General features: G+C 53.8%; 1 protein-coding gene across 1 annotated transcript; it reads left to right on the forward strand.

Moving 5' to 3' along the window:
* The first annotated feature begins 235 nt into the window (after positions 1-235).
* On the forward strand, positions 236-15,367 carry SPINDOC (spindlin interactor and repressor of chromatin binding). Its single transcript, XM_066251826.1, is given in 8 exon segments — positions 236-597; positions 8,147-8,479; positions 8,564-8,713; positions 8,867-9,022; positions 9,195-9,392; positions 14,605-14,653; positions 14,655-14,749; positions 14,752-15,367. Coding segments are annotated over 8 exon segments (1,167 nt in total). The 5' UTR covers positions 236-470; the 3' UTR covers positions 14,811-15,367.
* Positions 15,368-17,118: the final 1,751 nt, after the last annotated feature.

The following is a 17,118-nucleotide window of genomic DNA, read 5'->3' on the forward strand; positions in this document are numbered from 1 at the left end:
ACAGTGACCCAGTGGTTTTGGCCGGCTGGCTCAGGACGACCCCTCCTGGGCAAGCCTAGGGTCCTCCCTCACGGGCCGCCTAGCCCGCCTCGGCGGTGGAAGGCTGCTTGGAGCCCGCGGGGCCCTTACCGAGGCCTGGCGGGTCCCGGGATTCTAACGGAGCCGCGTGCGCGGGGCGGAGCCACGTGCGATTGGCCGCGCCGGGTTCGGGGGCGGGCCCTCAGAGGGCCGGGCGGGCGGGCGCCGACAATGAGGCTCCATAAAAGGGAGCGGCGGGGGTCTGGGGTTCCGGATTGATTCCTCCCCGCCTGGGGTCCCGACGCTCCAGGTCTCGGGGAGGCCCGGACGCGCCCGTCGCAGGCCCGGCGGGCGGCGGGGAGGGGCGGCGTCGGCGGCCGCCGCTGGCTGAGTGCCCAGGCCTGCGCGCCTGTCCTCCGGGGTCCGGAGACCGCGACATCCCCGGCCGCACCATGGCCCTGAAGGCCGAAGGCGCCGCACTCGACTGCTTCGAGGTGACGCTCAAATGTGAGGAAGGGGAGGACGAGGAGGAGGCCGTAGTGGTGGCCGTCATTCCGCGGCCCGAGCCGATGCTCAGAGGTGAGGATGGGAGGGCATCCCGGACCCACGTCACGGTACGGGGCTCGGGCTTGCCCCCGCCCGGCCAGGGGCCGAGGCGCCCCGGGCCCCTCTCGGGTGTGGGACTTCGCCGCCCCCTTCGGTGCGGGCCCGGCCCTGGTGCGCTCTCGCTCCGCCCCCACCCGGGGTTGGAATCTCAGGCCTCCGCGAATTCCCCCTCCCCCGCCCAGGGTCTGGAGCCTTCGATCCGCGCCCGCCTGCGCTCTGGATCGGCCGGGGCCCCCGAGCCCCTCTCCCCTTGGCCCCCTCGCCCGGGGCCCGCACGGGCGGCCTGATCCCCGGAGGCGCCGGGCGTCTGCAGCCGCGGCCTCCCGCCCGCGCGGGCCGAGGCAGGCCCAGGGTCGAGGCTGCGCTGTAGGCCGAGGGGCGGCAGGGCCTCCGGGCCCGAGACTGGGCGCGGCAGTCTGCTGTCCGGAGGGCTCGGAGGATGGAGGCGGGCGCTGCCGCCTCCCACCATGAGGATTTTCAGGGTCCTCCGTGGATGAAGCTTCCAGCCCCCCCTCTTCCGTTTCTGGGCCTTCCACTCGCACAAGCCACAGGTGGCAGATTCTAGAGCTTCGGGGGCGAGAGGGATTGCCTACAGCACCTGGTTTTGGAGAAGCAGCGCTTGCTAGAGGGACCCTTCGCGGCCCAATAGAGAGCCGGGCGTGGCGGCGGGGGGGGCTTGCTCTCCCTCCCCTCCCACCACTTTCTTCAGTCCCCGGGACCTCGCGGACATTGAGGAAACAAAGAGCCACCTTAATGGAAGAAGTACTGGTCATGGAAGTGCAAATATCCTTTCATTCCCAGATACCCCTTCTCTTTGGAGGGAAAGTGCCCAGAAGAGGTGGAGAGGAAGGCCATTTCCGTTTCCCTCAGCGGACCTCGTGTGGGCCTGCGCTGCCTCTTCATCTTTTTGGAATCAGGAGGATTGGAAAATGAATGAGGGAAATAAAGGCGTTATGCTTCTCAGCTTTCAGTCCAACGAAGAGATTTTCCCTTACTTGAGCAGGGTTTGTTGAGTGCTCCTGCTAGGCTGGCTCAGTATCCTTAACCTGCAAGAGAGGCCTTTCTCCCCACTGCTATGGATGGGGAACTATTGTAGAAGTCCAAAGAAGGTAATTATGGGACACCTACTATATGCCAGGCACTATTTTAAGTCTGGGCATGCTAGTGGCTATAAACAAAGATGGAACTCAGCCCTTCTAGAACACATATGTATATACATGTACATATACAGACTCACACGAAGGATCAAAGGCAGGCAAACATGAATAAACGAATAGTATGTCAGGTGGCAATGAGTGGGTTCAGAGAACACTAAAGTAAAGAGAAAAGAGTGGGGTAAGTTGTATTTGGAATATTGAGTGATCCGGAAAGGCTTCTCCAATAAGGTGAAGTTTGAGCACAGACCCAAAGGAAGTATGGGAGTGAACCTGGTAGATAAGTGGAGGGAAAGCCAGACTTGCAATTACAAAGGTCCTGAAGCAAGAAGCTTCTTGACAGGTTTGGGGTAGGAGAGAAAAAGGATGAATTAACTAGAATGGTGGGTTCGCACCTCCTGAGGTGGGTGGGAAGCATACAGTGTGGCTGGGGGTGGGGGGTGTTCAGGAGGGAATATGGTAAGTTTGAGATGCCCGTGACACATTCAGGTGGAGAGGTCAGGTGGAAAGGTAGACACAGGTCTAGAGTTCATGGGAGAGTCTGGCTGGACGGATACATTCAGGAATTGTCAGCAGGCAGGCAGTGGGAAGTGGGACAAGACTGTGAGAGGAAGGGGGCTCGAGGACAGTCACGGCATTCTCCAGTGATTCTAGGTTGGAGATGGAGTCAGTCCTTCTTTAGACATTTCTGAGCACTGTTACATAGCGGGCACTATTCTTGATGCTGGAAATACAGGTATGAAGGATTGGAAATCCGTGCTGTCATGGAGTACAGTGTACTGGGAGACAGGGAACATACAGCACGTACTGTGTCAGGTGGTGATGTGTGCTGTGGGGGAAATGAAATGGCGAAGGGGACTGGAGTGCTCAGGTAGGGCGTGTGGAGCTTTCTGTGGCGTGGCAGAGAAGGCCATGGTGAGAAGGCGGCTCTTTAGCAGCGACCTGGATGTGGCGAGGGAACCAGGCCAGTACCTGGAAGAGATGATGAAGGAGGGAAAGAGGAATTGATATATAAGTGACTGAAAAAGAGCCCTAGGGAAGTAAGGACCAACAGAAGGTGGGACCCTGGAAACTGACAGAAATCAAGGTGGAAGTGATCAGTCAAAAGATGAGGTTTAAGAACTAACTTCTGGGTTTAGCATTGGTGACCTTGACGAGGGCTGCCTCGGACAGGTAGTGGGAAGGAACGCCTGATTGCGACTGAGGGGCAAGGTCCTTGTCCAGGGTCACTTGGGAGAGAGGTACAGCCCAGCTTTGGAGATAGGTACAGCCCAGCTTGGGAGATAGGTACAGCCCAGCTTGGGAGATAGGTACAGCCCAGCTTGGGAGAGAGGTACAGCCCAGCTGTGGATGTGGATCTTCCGAGTCCAGGCCAGTTCTCCTATCCATTTCAAATGCCACCTCCTCTGTACTGTCCCTGCTAGGACCTCCATGTTTATGTTGAATCCCTTCCTCTCCGGTGGGAAAGAGGCGTACCCCTGAGGGATCAGAGGCGCTCTGCATAGCCCTGAGCTGCCCGCCTTTGCTGAGCTACAGAGTTCCTGCCCGGGCAGCTTAGGTCCATGTGCACAGAGGGCAGGTGCCAGGCAGACCAATGGGGACAAGGTTACAGCTGCAAATGCTTTGGGAGCACTGTAGGGAGAGGCTAGTTTTGATGGCATGGCTGGCCTGATGAAGGGCTCTCAACAGGTGGAGAAGCAGGCACATCATTCACTGACCGAAGGCTCACTGAGCACCTCTCCTATGTGCCAGGCCCTGGGGGAACAGTAAGATGATAACATTACCATCTTTGCCTTCAAGAAAGAGTGCACTGTGGCCTGAAAGTCAGACATGTGTATAATCACCTGCCAGGGCTGGGAGGTCAGAGAGACTTCCCAGGAGTGAGAATTTGAGCAGGTCTATTAAGGAAATGTAGGAATTTGCCAGACTAACTGGGTAATCTGGGCGGTGTGCCAAGGCTGAAGACATACGGGAACATCACAGCCTGTTGGAAAACATACGTGGACCTGTGGTGTGAGGCTAGATTCAAAGAAGGCGTGGAGGTGCTCTAGGGCAGGGGTCCCCAAACTACAGCCCCTGCCGCACTTCCGGAAGGGGCACCTCTTTCATTGATGGTCAGTGAGGAGCATAGTTCCCATTGAAATACTGATCAGTTTGTTGATTTAAACTTACTTGTTCTTTATTTTAAATATTGTATTTGTTCCCATTTTGTTTTTGTTTTTTTACTTTAAAATAAGATATGTGCAGTGTGCATAGGGATTTGTTCATAGTTTTTTTTATAGTCCGGCCCTCCAACGGTCTGAGGGACAGTGAACTGGCCCCCTGTGTAAAAAGTTTGGGGACCCCTGCTCTAGGGTGATGCCAAGGCATGGCGGCTGTGTTTAATGTTTCTAGCACTTCATGGGCTCTAAGGAAAGGGAGAAAAAGACTGAGTAGTATTGAGCTAAAAATAAAAGCCCTCCCCAAGAAGATATGCACCACCATGTTCATTGCAGCATTATTAACAATAGCCAAGATCTGAAACAGCCCAAGTGTCCATCAGTGGATGAATGGATAAAAAGCTGTGGTATAGCCTGACCAGGCGGTGGCGCAGTGGATAGAGCATCGGACTGGGATGCAGAAGATCCAGGTTCGAGACCCCGAGGTCGCCAGCTTGAGTGCAGACTCATCTGGTTTGAGGAAAAGCCCACCAGCTTGAACCCAAGGTCGCTGGCTCCAGCAAGGGGTTATTCGGTCTGCTGAAGGCCCGCAGTCAAGGCACATGTGAGAAAGCAATTGATGAACAACTAAGGTGTTGCAACGCGCAATGAAAAACTAATGATTGATGCTTCTCATCTCTCTCCATTCCTGTCTGTCCCTGTCTATCCCTCTCTCTGACTCACTCTCTGTCTCTGTAAAAAAATAAATAAATAAAAATTAAAAAAAAGAAAAGCTGTGGTACATATACACAATGGAATACAGGGTCCTCAGGTTATGATAGTCGGCATACGATATTTCCAGTTTACGACTCTCACTCCCATAAAAACCTTAAAAAATCGAGACGTTAGTATTTCAGCTTATGCCGTTCGCATGTACTTCCCTACGTGGTGAACGACTGGTTGTGTGGGGCAGAAGAACCTGCAATGACAGCATGGGAGTGGCGGAGTTGGTGTCCCTCAGTACACTTACCATTTTGGATTGTTAAAAGTGCAAGTGTTTTGTTTGTGTTAGGCTGGGGTATTTTTCTACTTAAACACCAAAATTCCGCCTGACCTGTGGTGGCGCAGTGGATAAAGCGTTGACCTGGAAATGCTGAGGTCGCTGGTTCGAAACCCTGGGCTTGCCTGGTCAGGGCACATATGGGAGTTGATGCTTCCAGCTCCTCACCCCCTTCTCTCTCTCTGTCTCTCTCCCTCTCTCTCTCCTCTCTAAAAATGAATAAATAAAATTAAAAAGATATATTAAAAAAAAACACCAAAATTCGGGTTATATCACTGTCATAGGAATGGAACTGTGTCACCTGAGGACCCCCTGTACCATGACATGGCTGTAATAAAGAAAATTTTACCTTTTATAACAGCATAGATGGACCTGGGAGATTATGTTGCTAAGTGAAATAAGTCAGTCAGAGAAAGACAAAGACCATATGATCTCACTTATATGTGGAATCTAATGAACAAAGTGAACTGAGAAACAAGATAAAAACAGGAATGGACATGGGGAACAGGGGACTGGATCAAAGAAGGTGAAAGGATTAGCCAATAAATATGTATACATAACACAGGCCCTGGCCGATTGGCTCAGTGATAGAGCGTCGGCCTGGTGTGCAGGAGTCCAGGGTTTGATTCCCGGCCAGGGCACACAGGAGAAGCGCCCATCTGCTTCTCCACCCCTCCCCCTCTCCTTCCTCTCTGTCTTTCTCTTCCCCTCCCGCAGCCAAGGCTCCATTGGAGCAAAGTTGGCCCGGGCGCTGAGGATGGCTCTGTGGCCTCTGCCTCAGGCACTAGAATGGCACTGGTTGCAACACAGCAATGCCCCAGATGGGCAGAGCATTGCCCTCTGGTGGGCATGCCCAGTGGATCCCAGTGGGGCACATGTGGGAGTCTGTCTGACTGCCTTCCCGTTTCCAACTTCAGAAAAATTAAAAAAAAAAATTTTAAAAAGAACAAACATGTATACATAACACAGATACAACAGCAAGGGGGAAATGGGAGTAGAAAAGACATTGCTTGGGGGCGTGCATGATGCGGTGTATAGATGGTGTTGTATTGAGTTGTACACCTGAAACCTGTATGGTATGGCGAACCATGTCATCCCAATAAATTTAAAAGTAAAATAAAAATAAAAGTCCTGAATGAAAGACAACATTTTTTTTTTTACATCAAAAAGAATAGCTGCCTGACCAGTCAGTGGCACAGTGGATAGAGCATCGGACTGGGACGCAGAGGACCCAGGTTTAAGGCCCTGAGGTTGCCAACTTGAGCGCAGACTCATCTGGTTTGAGCAGGGCTCATCAGCTTGAGCCCAAGGTCGCTGGCTGGAGCCCCAGTCAAGGCACATATGAGAAAGCAATCAATGAACAACTAAGGTGCCGCAACAAAGAATTAATGCTTCTCATCTCTTTCCCTTCCTGTCTGTCTGTCCCTATCTGTGTCTCTCTTTTACAGACACACACACACACACACACACACACACACAGAATAGCTATTCAGGCCTGACCTGTGGTGGCGCAGTGGATAAAGCGTCGACCTGGAAATGCTGAGGTCGCCGGTTTGAAACCCTGGGCTTGCCTGGTCAAGGCACATATGGGAGTTGATGCTTCCAGCTCCTCCCCCTCTTCTCTCTCTCTCTGTCTCTCCTCTCTAAAATAAATAAATTAAAAAAAAAATTAAAAAAAAAAAAAAAGAATAGCTATTCAGGAATCATTGAGTCAGGCAGAAACCCAAATACCAGGGTAGGCAAAAGTAGGTTTACAGATGTGAGTCTTGGAAACACAATTTATTCTTGTATTATTATTAACCTGCTTTTGCCCACCTCTGTAGTGTTCCAATTAGGAGACAAAGGCAAGGAATCTATATGAGAAAGGGAAGGGGACAATTACATCAACAGATGGAAGACTTTTTTTCTGTTTTCAGTGAAAGAAGGACAGGTAGGAAGGGGGAGAGATGAGAAGCATCAACTCATAGTTGCGGCACTTTAGTTATTCATTGATTGCTTTTTCATATGTGCCTTGACAGGGGTCTCTAGTTCATCCAGCAACCCCTTGCTCAAGCCAGCGACCATGGAGTCATGTCTATGATCCTGCACTCAAGCTGGTGAGCCCACACTAAGCCAGCAACCTTGGGGTTTCAGACCTGGGCCCTCAGCGTCCCAAGTCGACTATCTGTCCACTGTGCCACCGTCTGGTCAGGTTGGAAGACATTACTATTGGTGCAGATAAGCTATAGTGATGCTAACTTTTTTTTTTTTTAACAGAGACAGAGTGAGAGTCAGAGAGAGGGATAGATAGGGACAGACAGAAACAGAGATGCGAAGCATCAATCATTAGTTTTTTGTTGCGACACCTTAGTTGTTCATTGATTGCTTTCTCATATGTGCCTTGACCGTGGGCCTTCAGCAGACCGAGTAACCCCTTGCTTGAACCAGTGACCTTGAATCCAAGCTGGTGAGCTTTGCTCAAACCAGATGAGCCCACGCTCAAGCTGGTGACCTCAGGGTCTCGAACCTGGGTCCTCCGCATCCCAGTCCGACCCTTTATCTACTGCGCCACCGCCTGGTCAGGCTAGTGATGCTAATTCTAGAGTGTTTTTTGTTTTGTTTATTTTTTGTTTTATTTTGTTTTTAGAGACAGACAGGAAGGAAGAGAGATGAGAAGCATCAACTCATAGTTGTATCACTTTGGTTGTTCATTGATTGCTTCTCCTACGTGTCTTGACGGGCTCAAGCTCATGTCAGTAATCCCGTGCTCAAGCTGGATGAGCCCGCGGTCAACCCAGTGATCTCAGGGTTTTGAACCTGGGACCTCAGGGTTCCAGATCCATGCTCTATGTGCCACCACCAGTCAGGCTAAAGAATGTTTTTAATGTTCAGTCCGGTAGTCATCGTGTCTGGTTTCTTGTTATCCTTGCAAACAGTTTTTTAGGACAGTGTTGCTTTAGGCCCAGTCCAAAGGTTATTTGGACCTTTTAACATTCCACAGGTTTGCGGCATAAGATGTGCTGTGAGACAGTTTCTCTGGGACAGCAGCTCCCACTCCATTTAACCATTATTTTTACAGTGGTAATGCTCCTTCCCCTACACCACGTGCCAAGTTTGGGGACTTGTTCTAACTAGTGTTGGCCCTGGGCATGAGCACCTTTGCTGATAACGCCGCCCCCTCCTTTCCATAGTGACCCAGCAGGAGAAGACCCTGCCACCGAGGCCCAGCCTGCTGGGAGCAGGCGCCGATGGCTGTGAGGAGCCCAAGCAGCAGCACGTGTCTTGGGAGCAGGAGTTCCTGGTGGGGAGCAGCCCGGGAGGCGGCGGGCGCGCGCTGTGCATGGTGTGTGGGGCCGAGATCCCATTCCCCTCGGCGGACACGGCGCGCACCCACATCTTGGAGCAACATCCTCACACCCTGGACCTGAGCCCTTCTGAAAAGAGCAACATCTTGGAAGCCTGGAGCGAGGGGGTGGCACTTTTGCAAGATGTCAGCACTGAGCAGCCGTCCCCACCCAACTCAGGTAGTTGGGCCTGGGGTGGGGACAGGAGAAACGCGGACCTGTGAGGGCACATGTGGGGCGCTCACAGGGCTTTTGTGCCCTCAGACTCCGGCCAGGATACCAGTGCAGACCCTGACTCTGCCCCAGACCCTGCCAGAGTGCCAGCAGAGATTGTCGTTCTCCTTGACTCTGAGGACAACCCCTCCCTCCCTAGAAGGAGCCGGCCCAGGGGACTCCGCCCCCTCGAGCTTCTCGGTCAGTCATGAGGAGGCAGGGAGGCTGAGTGGGGGGCGGGGGCACAGGCCTGTGTTGTAGGGGGAGGCTACTGGGCAGAGGCTGCAGCAGCCCTGAGCTGACAGGGTTCCGGCGTGTTCCCTTGGAAAGGGTTGAGGCCTTTTCTTTTTGCAGCTGCCCCTGCCACAGAGCCGGGAAGTAAAAAGCTGCGTGGTCAGAGATGGAAGGAGACCCCTGAGGAAGAGCCGGTCAGAAAGAAGAGAAGCAGATCCATGACCAAAAACCTGGACCTGGACCTGGACCTGGACCCTGACCCTGACCCTGACCCAGGTGACGGGAGGGCCCAAGGTGGGGCCAGGGGTGTTCTGGCTGCGCCATGGGGGGACAGGGCCTGGGTCACCGCACTCCCCTGAGTGGCGCTCGGGCCCTTAGACGCAGGCCTCAGTGCGCTGGGCTGCCCAGCCTCTTTGGACTCACGGTCCCGTTCTGTCCTCCGTTCCAGATCCCCCGTCACCTGACTCGCCCACAGAGACTTTCGCAGCTCCCACCGAGGTCCGACACTTCACTGATGGCAGCTTCCCGCCTGGCTTCGTCCTGCAGCTCTTTTCCCACACCCAGCTGAGGACCTCGGACAGCAAGGACGTGCCCAGAGAGGGGAGCGCGGCCGAAGGCCTTCCCCAGCTGGAAAGCCCCTCTCCAGGTGAGCTCCTGAGCGGGGGAGACACGGGGGTCAGGCAGGCCACACCCCTGGGCTCTGGGCTCCTTGAGACTGCCCCTTGAGGTGGCTGGTGCTTCGAGCCCCTGGAGTGTGGGGCAGGTGGTCGTGACAGGTGGATGCTGGCTGCAGCCTGGGCTTTCCTGCTGGGTCCTTGGGCGTCTCCTAGAGTTGGTTGTCAGGTTGGACTGAGCCAGTGTTCCCCAAGTTTGACACCCAAACTTTGCTTTCAGCTGGAGCCTGAGAGGTGTCCACCTTGGTCTGGTGGAGCAGGGACCCATCTGGGACTGTCACCAGGAGACAGAGCAGTGGTGCACCCTCAGCACACACCTCTGTGGGGAGAGCAGCTTAGTGAGTTTCCAGGTGATAGCAATAAGCGTGCGCTTCTGTAGCACGGCCTGCTGATTTTAGGAAACTTCTATGTAGTTCAGTTGGTCCTTACAAAAGTGTCTTTTCCAGAGGAGATTACCAGAGAGAGTTCCTTCTTCCCATGGTGCTTGTGTTCGTTCCCATGGCAGCTATGACAAGTCACCACAAACTTAGTGGCTTACAACACAAGAACCTTTCAGTTCTGGAGTTCAGAGGTCTCCCTGGGCTAAAAAATCCAGGTGTTGGCAGGGCTGTGTTCCTTCTGGAGGCTCTGGAGGAAGCCCATTGTCTTGCCTTTCCAGCTTCGGAGGCTCCTGCATTCCTTGCTCCGTGCTCTTCTTCTGTCTTCAGAGCCCACGTGGCCAGCTTCTGCCCGACTCTTCTGCCTCCCTCTTCCCCACTTACGGACCCTCATGACCACACTGAGCCCACCCAGCTCATCCAGATGAATCTCTGTTTTAAGTCAGCTGTCTGGCACCAATAATTCCATCTGTAGCCTTAATTCTCCCCTGTGGTGGAACATACCATAGTCACAGGTCCTAGGACTAGGACAGGGACATCTTTGGGGTACTAGTGTTCTGTCTGCCACAGTCACATAACCAAGCAGTGGCCGAGTTCAGATGAGACTGGAGCACATTCCAGTCGGGCGGAGGCCGGGCCTGGTTCCTCTCTTTGTCCCACCATGCCAGGCACTGCTCGCAACTTCTTGGGCTCAGGAAATAGTCCTGGAGGCGGGGACTGAGTGGCACAGGGTGTGCCTTGTCTTGGCCTGTCTGAGATGTGCATTTGGATTTAGAGAAAGATGGCATGCAAGAGAAAAAAGCAAGCGTGCCACTTCTCCAGCCCACACCACTCACCAGTGGTGACCACTCTTACAGTTTGCACTGTATCCTCCAGACCTTTCCCAAAGCTCTGCGTGTGTGTGCGTGGACGTTCACGTGTGCACCTCCTTTATTGTTATTATTGTTATTCTTTGTTTACCAAAATGGGCTCCGCTTTTTCTGATCTCAAGGCAGGCCTCGTCCCTTCACGTAGATCACGGTTTTAAGTGTCTCAAGTTTCAGCTTGAGTCACATTCCAGACCTGCCTCCCCGAGACTGCTCTGCTTGGACTTGAGCGTTTCCGAGTCTCCTCCTTGTCTTCGGTGGACCGCTGCTGTAAATGACTGACCTCTTCCGCTGTTCAGTGGGTCTTCTGCTTTCATTCTTGAAAGAGAGCCTTCATTCTGAGCTCTGGGGCACCCTGTGCCCAAATTCCACTGGTCTGGAGTGGTGAATAGCCGAGAAGGGAGCCCCTGAGATCTCAAGTCCCTTTGGGGTGAGTGGGAAAAGCTGGAAACTTTAGGATTCAACCAACTGATTGAATGACATGACAGGGATGGAGGGGACTGACGGATGTCCTCGGCAGTGGCAGGACCTCTGCAGGTAGGACATGGCCCAGGAGCCACAGAAGATACTAAACAATGCCACAGCAAGTGTTCCTGCAGCCTAGCCCTCAAGCGAAGCACTCTGGGAAATGACATGGGTGAGGCAGCCTTCGTTCCCAGGAAGCTCACAGTCTGTCCGGGGATCCAGGTCGGAGGCGGTGAAGCAGAGAGAGCATGGCTGGACGCCCGCGCTGGTCCTGCGCGGGGTGAAGGCTTCGGGCTGACGGTCTCAAGCTGATTTAGGATCTCAGAGCTGGATGGATTTCTCAGAAACCTGTGAGCCTTCAACTGGAATGTCTACACGTTGAGTTGTTTTATATACTAAAGCTCTCTGAAGATTTTATTTGAATATAGATACTACCACTTTTCAAAGTTTAAAAATCAAGGATTTAGAAGTTGGAAAAGTTTGCTGTGGTCAGGTCAGCTGAGCTGATGGATACGACTGAAGCAGTCAGAAGAGACTTTCTGGGACTTTCCAAGGACCTTGCAGGATGAGGTGGGGAGGATACCAGGCCAGAAGAAAAGAGAAAGGTGGTCCTGGGGGCCCGTTCACAACTAGCAGAGAGAAGAGCCCCTTTGTCCCGCTGGTGATGAACTTGAGTAGGTTCTAGAGCTCTGGGCAGGATGCCTTGGTTGGACCAGAGGGTTCCAGGCTGGCCGAGGAGAAAGAAGAGTGTGTGTCCGCAGCTGCGCGCATGTGAGGAAGAGCGTGTGAGCTTCATGGGGGGCAGGGTCTTGGTTCACTCCTGTTCTCAGCACCTAGGACAGTGCCTGGCACAGCGAAAGCCCCTAGGAAGGATTTATTGACAGATGAATGGATGGGCTCGGCCTTCACTGGTCATCCTGGTGGTAACATTTCCAGGGTCTCTACTCAGAGAAAGGCCTTGATGGGAAAGGAGAAGTGGGCCCAGGCCCTCCCCTCTGGAGCAGGCATGCACATGTCACACATGCACAAGTGAAGAAGAAGGCGAGGAAGGAAGGGGGCGGTTGTGTTAAAGGGGGTTGAGTGCTAAAGGGGCTCAGCTTGACTGATACATCCTCCTGGCTTGCTCTTATGTGGCCCTGGGGCTCTGATCACTCACAGTTTCTGAAAGGAGACCTCACATCTCAGGCCCCACTCTCCTGACCCTCTCCTTCCCTCCCTACCCCCATCTCTACCCCCACCCCTCTGGCCTCACTACCAGAAACAATTGGCCCTTAATTACATTGTTTTGAGAAGTCTCTAATTCAGTGAGCTGTACTGTGTACTAGACTCTAAGTCTACACAACCATTGTGCGGGGGGGTTGGTTTCCTTCGGGGAACATCCCCATGGGATGTCTGGAGGGCCCTGATTCCCATGTTATAGAAGCTGGCCTTGGGAGTTACGGCGCTGTGCTCGGGGCCCCTCGCCCAGGAAGCAGCAGCCCATGTGCGTTCCCACTACACCCACTCAGACGCCAGCCTGCAGTGCCAAGAGGCACTCCCACTGGCTCCCACCTTCCCTCCTGCATCCAGGCCGTATCTTCTCTCTTCGCTCCCGCCACTGTAACTGAGCTGCTCTGCAAAGGCTGACCCTCCTCTACCCATTGCTCGAGCCCATCTCCTCCCCTGCAGCAGTTCTGCGTCACACCCGTCCCTTTTTCCTCGGGGTCTTGCCCAGCAGCCACAAGGGGCTCTTTCTCCCTTCTTGACCCCCATCCCTCCTTAGCCCCTGTCCCATTTTCTGTGCTAACTGCCTCCAGTCTCTTTGGAAGAACTTCAGTCAAACTCTCATCTTCACTCCTCCTGCCATTAAAAGTCTTTTTTTTTGGCAGGCTCACCACTGACTTCCATAAAAGTAAATCTAGTGCTCAGTTCTCGTCTTCTCTGACCTTGCAGTAACCGGAAGCCAGCCTCCCTCTTTCCTGGGGCACTGTCTTCCCTTCGCTTCTCAGCAGCTTGCCTGCTTTCCTGCGGCCTCGCGGGCTGCTCTTTCTCCTGCTTGTTCCCCGGTCCAGGCTGGAGCTTCTTGTCTTCCTCTTTCTGGGATATAATTTCCTTCTGGTCAGGATGTTTGCCTGTTTCATTTTTGGTGATATCCCCAGTGCCCAGCATAGAATAGGTACTGTATTTGGTGAATGAATGAATTAATGATTTAGTGCCCCGAGCCTGGGTCAAAGTCTGTACTCACCCCCTGGGTGGCCCCACCCAGAATCACAGACTTAAGTACCATTCATGTGTTCACTACTCCTGCCTTAACCCTCCCGCCCAGACCTCTCCCCTCCATCTCAACCCCTCTTCCAGTTGCCTGTGTGACATCTCTACCGGGTGATCTAAAGGTTCTCTCAAACTTGACGTATCCAAATGGAACCCAAAGTCTCTTCCTCTCGCCCACAGCCAATTGACTCTTCCCCAGTCTTCTCTTTCGGAGGAAACTGGCCACATCTTTCTTCTGTTCACTGGGACCAAGTCTTCAGCGTCATCCTCTTGTCCCTCTTAACCCCCACATTAATCCATCAGTAAATCTGTTAGCCCCACCTCCAAATGTGTTCAGGATTCTCTCTCCTGTCACCACCTACCCTGTGGCTACCCTAGTCTAAGCTGTCTCTGGTTCATGAAACACCCTTCTAGCTAGTTGCTGGCTTCTTACCTTTGCCTCTGGTCTGGTCTCATATAGCCACCAGTGTTCGCATTGAGAACCCGAGGCTGACCCTGTGCCTGCCCTGCTCAGAGTGCTTCCATTCCATTCCCGTCACTCTGCAGGTAAAAGTGAGAGTCCTCATGTGATATGACCCTCACCCCAGGCTCTTTCTCCCTCTGCCCCCCACCCACACTGTAGGGACCGGCCTTGCTGTTCCGACCGCAGCAGGTGCGCTCTGCCGTGGCCCCTGCACGGTCCTCCCCTCCGCCTGGAGGTCTCTTCCCCCGGCTGTCTATATAGCTGACTCCTCACTTCCGGTCCGTCTTTGCTCATGTGTCAGCCTCGTGAGACCCTCCCGAACCGCTTTCCTGGCATATTTTTTCCTTTGCTTCTGTCCATATGTATCATATTCCACCTTTTGTTTCTTCTTGTTGATTGGCTCTCACGCCTGGAATGGAAATTCCAAAAAAGCCACTTGCTGTGCCCCTAGCGACTAGCAGTGTTGGTCACAGTGGAGTAGCCCAGTAAGTTATTGTTGCCCAGTAAGGGATTCAGCCTGCCCTCAATGTACAGTTTATCGGGGGCAGACCAGGAAGCAGCAGCCCCTGTGCGTTCCCACTACACCCACTCAGACGCCAGCCTGCCGTGCCAAGAGGCAGGCAGAGTTTGCTCAGTTGGGCTTCCCTTCGCACCAGGCACTGGGCTTGGAAACGGGGGTGCGGTTGGCAGAGCCCTGGAGGAACATCCTCGTGGCGGGGTGTTGAGGGCCCTGACTCTGCTCTCTGCTCCCGTTCCTGCCCAGCTCCCCCTCCGGGGCTCCGCGGGACGCTGGATCTCCAGGTTGTCCGTGTGGATGGAGGCACCCCTGGCAGTCAGCCTGCTGCAAGACTGGTCCGAGCATCCCCAGGGTACCAGGGGTGTGGGAGCAGGTGACACCCCAGTCTGGCCGAGGTTCTGGCGGAGTCCAGCACCACTGTGTGGGGGGCGCGAGAGGCAGGGAGTAGGTAGGATTTTGCTCTCCAGGGGAGGGGGTGGAAGAGGCAGGGTCCCCTTTCGGCTTCTCACTCAGAGCTGCCCGTTCTGCCACCTGATTTAGAGTAAAACAAGGTAGGTGCCAAGGCAGGATGGAGGAGAGGAAGAGGCAGCATTCACTGTTGGTTGGGGGCACAGAGAACTACCCAGCGAGGTGGGCGAGGGTGACTGAGGCTATTGTGTGGTAGGGCACTGGCCTGTGGAGAACACCCACCCCTGTCCGGCTGTTGACCCAGCCCTCTTCATCCCCCACCCTCTCTTAGCCCTTACCATTCTCCCTTGGCACAGTGCCTTACCCAAGAAAGAGGTGGTCATCACGGAGTTTGAGCTGAGTCCCACTACCTCAGGGGACACCTCTCCTCCCCCACCTGTTCAGGCTCCTCAACCAGGAGGTCTCCATTACCTCTTTCCACTCCATCCCCACAGGAGGCCCAAGCAGCCCACCTGGGGGCTTCATTCACCCTCTCGTTTCCCCTGTTTTCCTGCTGTATATATCTCCTTTGTTGACAATAAATTATTTTTTTTTATTAAGAGAGTTCCGTCTGGGCCATCATTGGGGGAAGGGACTCGCTAGCAGAATACCTGGCCGCCCGGGGCGACCTTGAGGGCAGGAGAGCTGAAAGGTTGTCCTGGGTCAAAGAGCCCCCACCCCAGAGGGCAGAGCAGGGCCGGGCGAGGCTCTGTTGCGTCAGATGCCTGGGGCTGACTTGTGTCAGTCACAGAGAAACACCTCATCCCTTCCGCTGCCTCAGCCCTGGAAATGGGGTAGAAACACATAGTTAGCGTATTGTACTTTCTGACTCACTTGACCATCCATGTCTGAGAGGCCACAGAGGTGGGTGCCCTGGGGCTCTCACGCCCTAAGAGTGGGGATTTAACCTGAACTTTCTAAAGTGAAATGGTTGTGGCCAGCCTGCAACCAGAGAGATGCTTCCCCTCCCCCGGCCCATGATGGGGAGGTGGGCAGATGGGTCCTGAGGAAGCCACCCTCGACACTGCAGCTCTGTGTACTCAGCTGAGCACTTGGTCCTGCCCTCTCCTTGGTGTAATTAAACCGGAGCCTCTGCCTGGTCTCCCGCCCCCAGACCAGGAGGTGGCCCACTTTGGGTCTTTTCACCAGATTCCTTTCCCTTACCACCATCGCAGGCCAGATCATTGTGAGGGTTGTCTTTCCCCTCTTGGTAGTACGGAACTCTGAAGAGGGCACAGGGTGCTCCCTCTCAGGGCACACAGCACTGTCCGTGTAAAATCCAGGGGCAAATGGGATAAACAGGCCAGTGCCCATCCGCGCCTGATCCACACTAAGTATTCAGGGACAGGCACATACTCGAGTACGACACTGACTCGGCCAAGTCCTGAGACAATCCAGAAAGCCAATCTCTAAGTCAGGGAGGATCTGATTTAGAAGGATCTGGGCCTGAGGGCGCTGTGCTTATCTGAGCTGGTGTCACCCATGGGCTAGCATGAGCCAAACCAGGTGTCAGTGATCTCACAGTGTGGTTGACTCATGGGACATGCGCCTCTCTCCCTCTCTGACTCACTTGGAGCCCAGGGATGTGTGGGGCCCTTGCCCAGGGGAGATTAGATTAGTGCTGTGTTGTGTGGAGAAGGCAGCTGGTGAAGCTTCAGGCCCTGCTGTGTGATGTCAGCTGGGCCGTGGAACTCTCCCGTGTCTGCCCCCATTTGCGCAGGTTGGCAAAACTTGTACCCTCCCTAATAGGAAGGAATAAAGGCTGCAAATCTGGCTCTGAAACAGGAATATGAATTACTGCAGTTGATCACTATTCATCCTTTCGATCGTATGACTGTGTTTACATTTACGCTGATGTGCTTTTAAACAACGTGGCTGTCTTGCTGGATGTTCACAATTGAGAAAACGTACATATATACAAGCTCAATGTAAAATGAAGCTAAATGCACCTTCACTGTTGTAAATATGATGAATGGTTTGACCCACTAGACTGTGAGCTCCTTCCGGGCAGGGACTAGGTTGCAGTGACTCCGTTCTCCTAGAGCCGTGCATTGGGCTTAGCACATAGTAGGTGTTCAATAAATGTTTGTCAAGTGCCCTCTGGCTGTGTATTCCTATGTGACATTTTTCAATATGAGCTGGTTCTTGGAGTACAGTTCTCTGCATAGGGTGGCTGCCATGGTGACTTCCCGCTCAAGTATCAATGTCTCCCCAGGGCAGACATCTCATCTCATTGAGATGAGCACCAACCACAACTTGGAGTGAAAGGGTGGGGAAAGAGGGTGCCACTGCCCGACCCCTGACACCCATGCC

Source organism: Saccopteryx bilineata, chromosome 1, assembly GCF_036850765.1.
Source record: "Saccopteryx bilineata isolate mSacBil1 chromosome 1, mSacBil1_pri_phased_curated, whole genome shotgun sequence".
Classification (NCBI taxonomy): Eukaryota; Metazoa; Chordata; class Mammalia; order Chiroptera; family Emballonuridae; genus Saccopteryx; species Saccopteryx bilineata.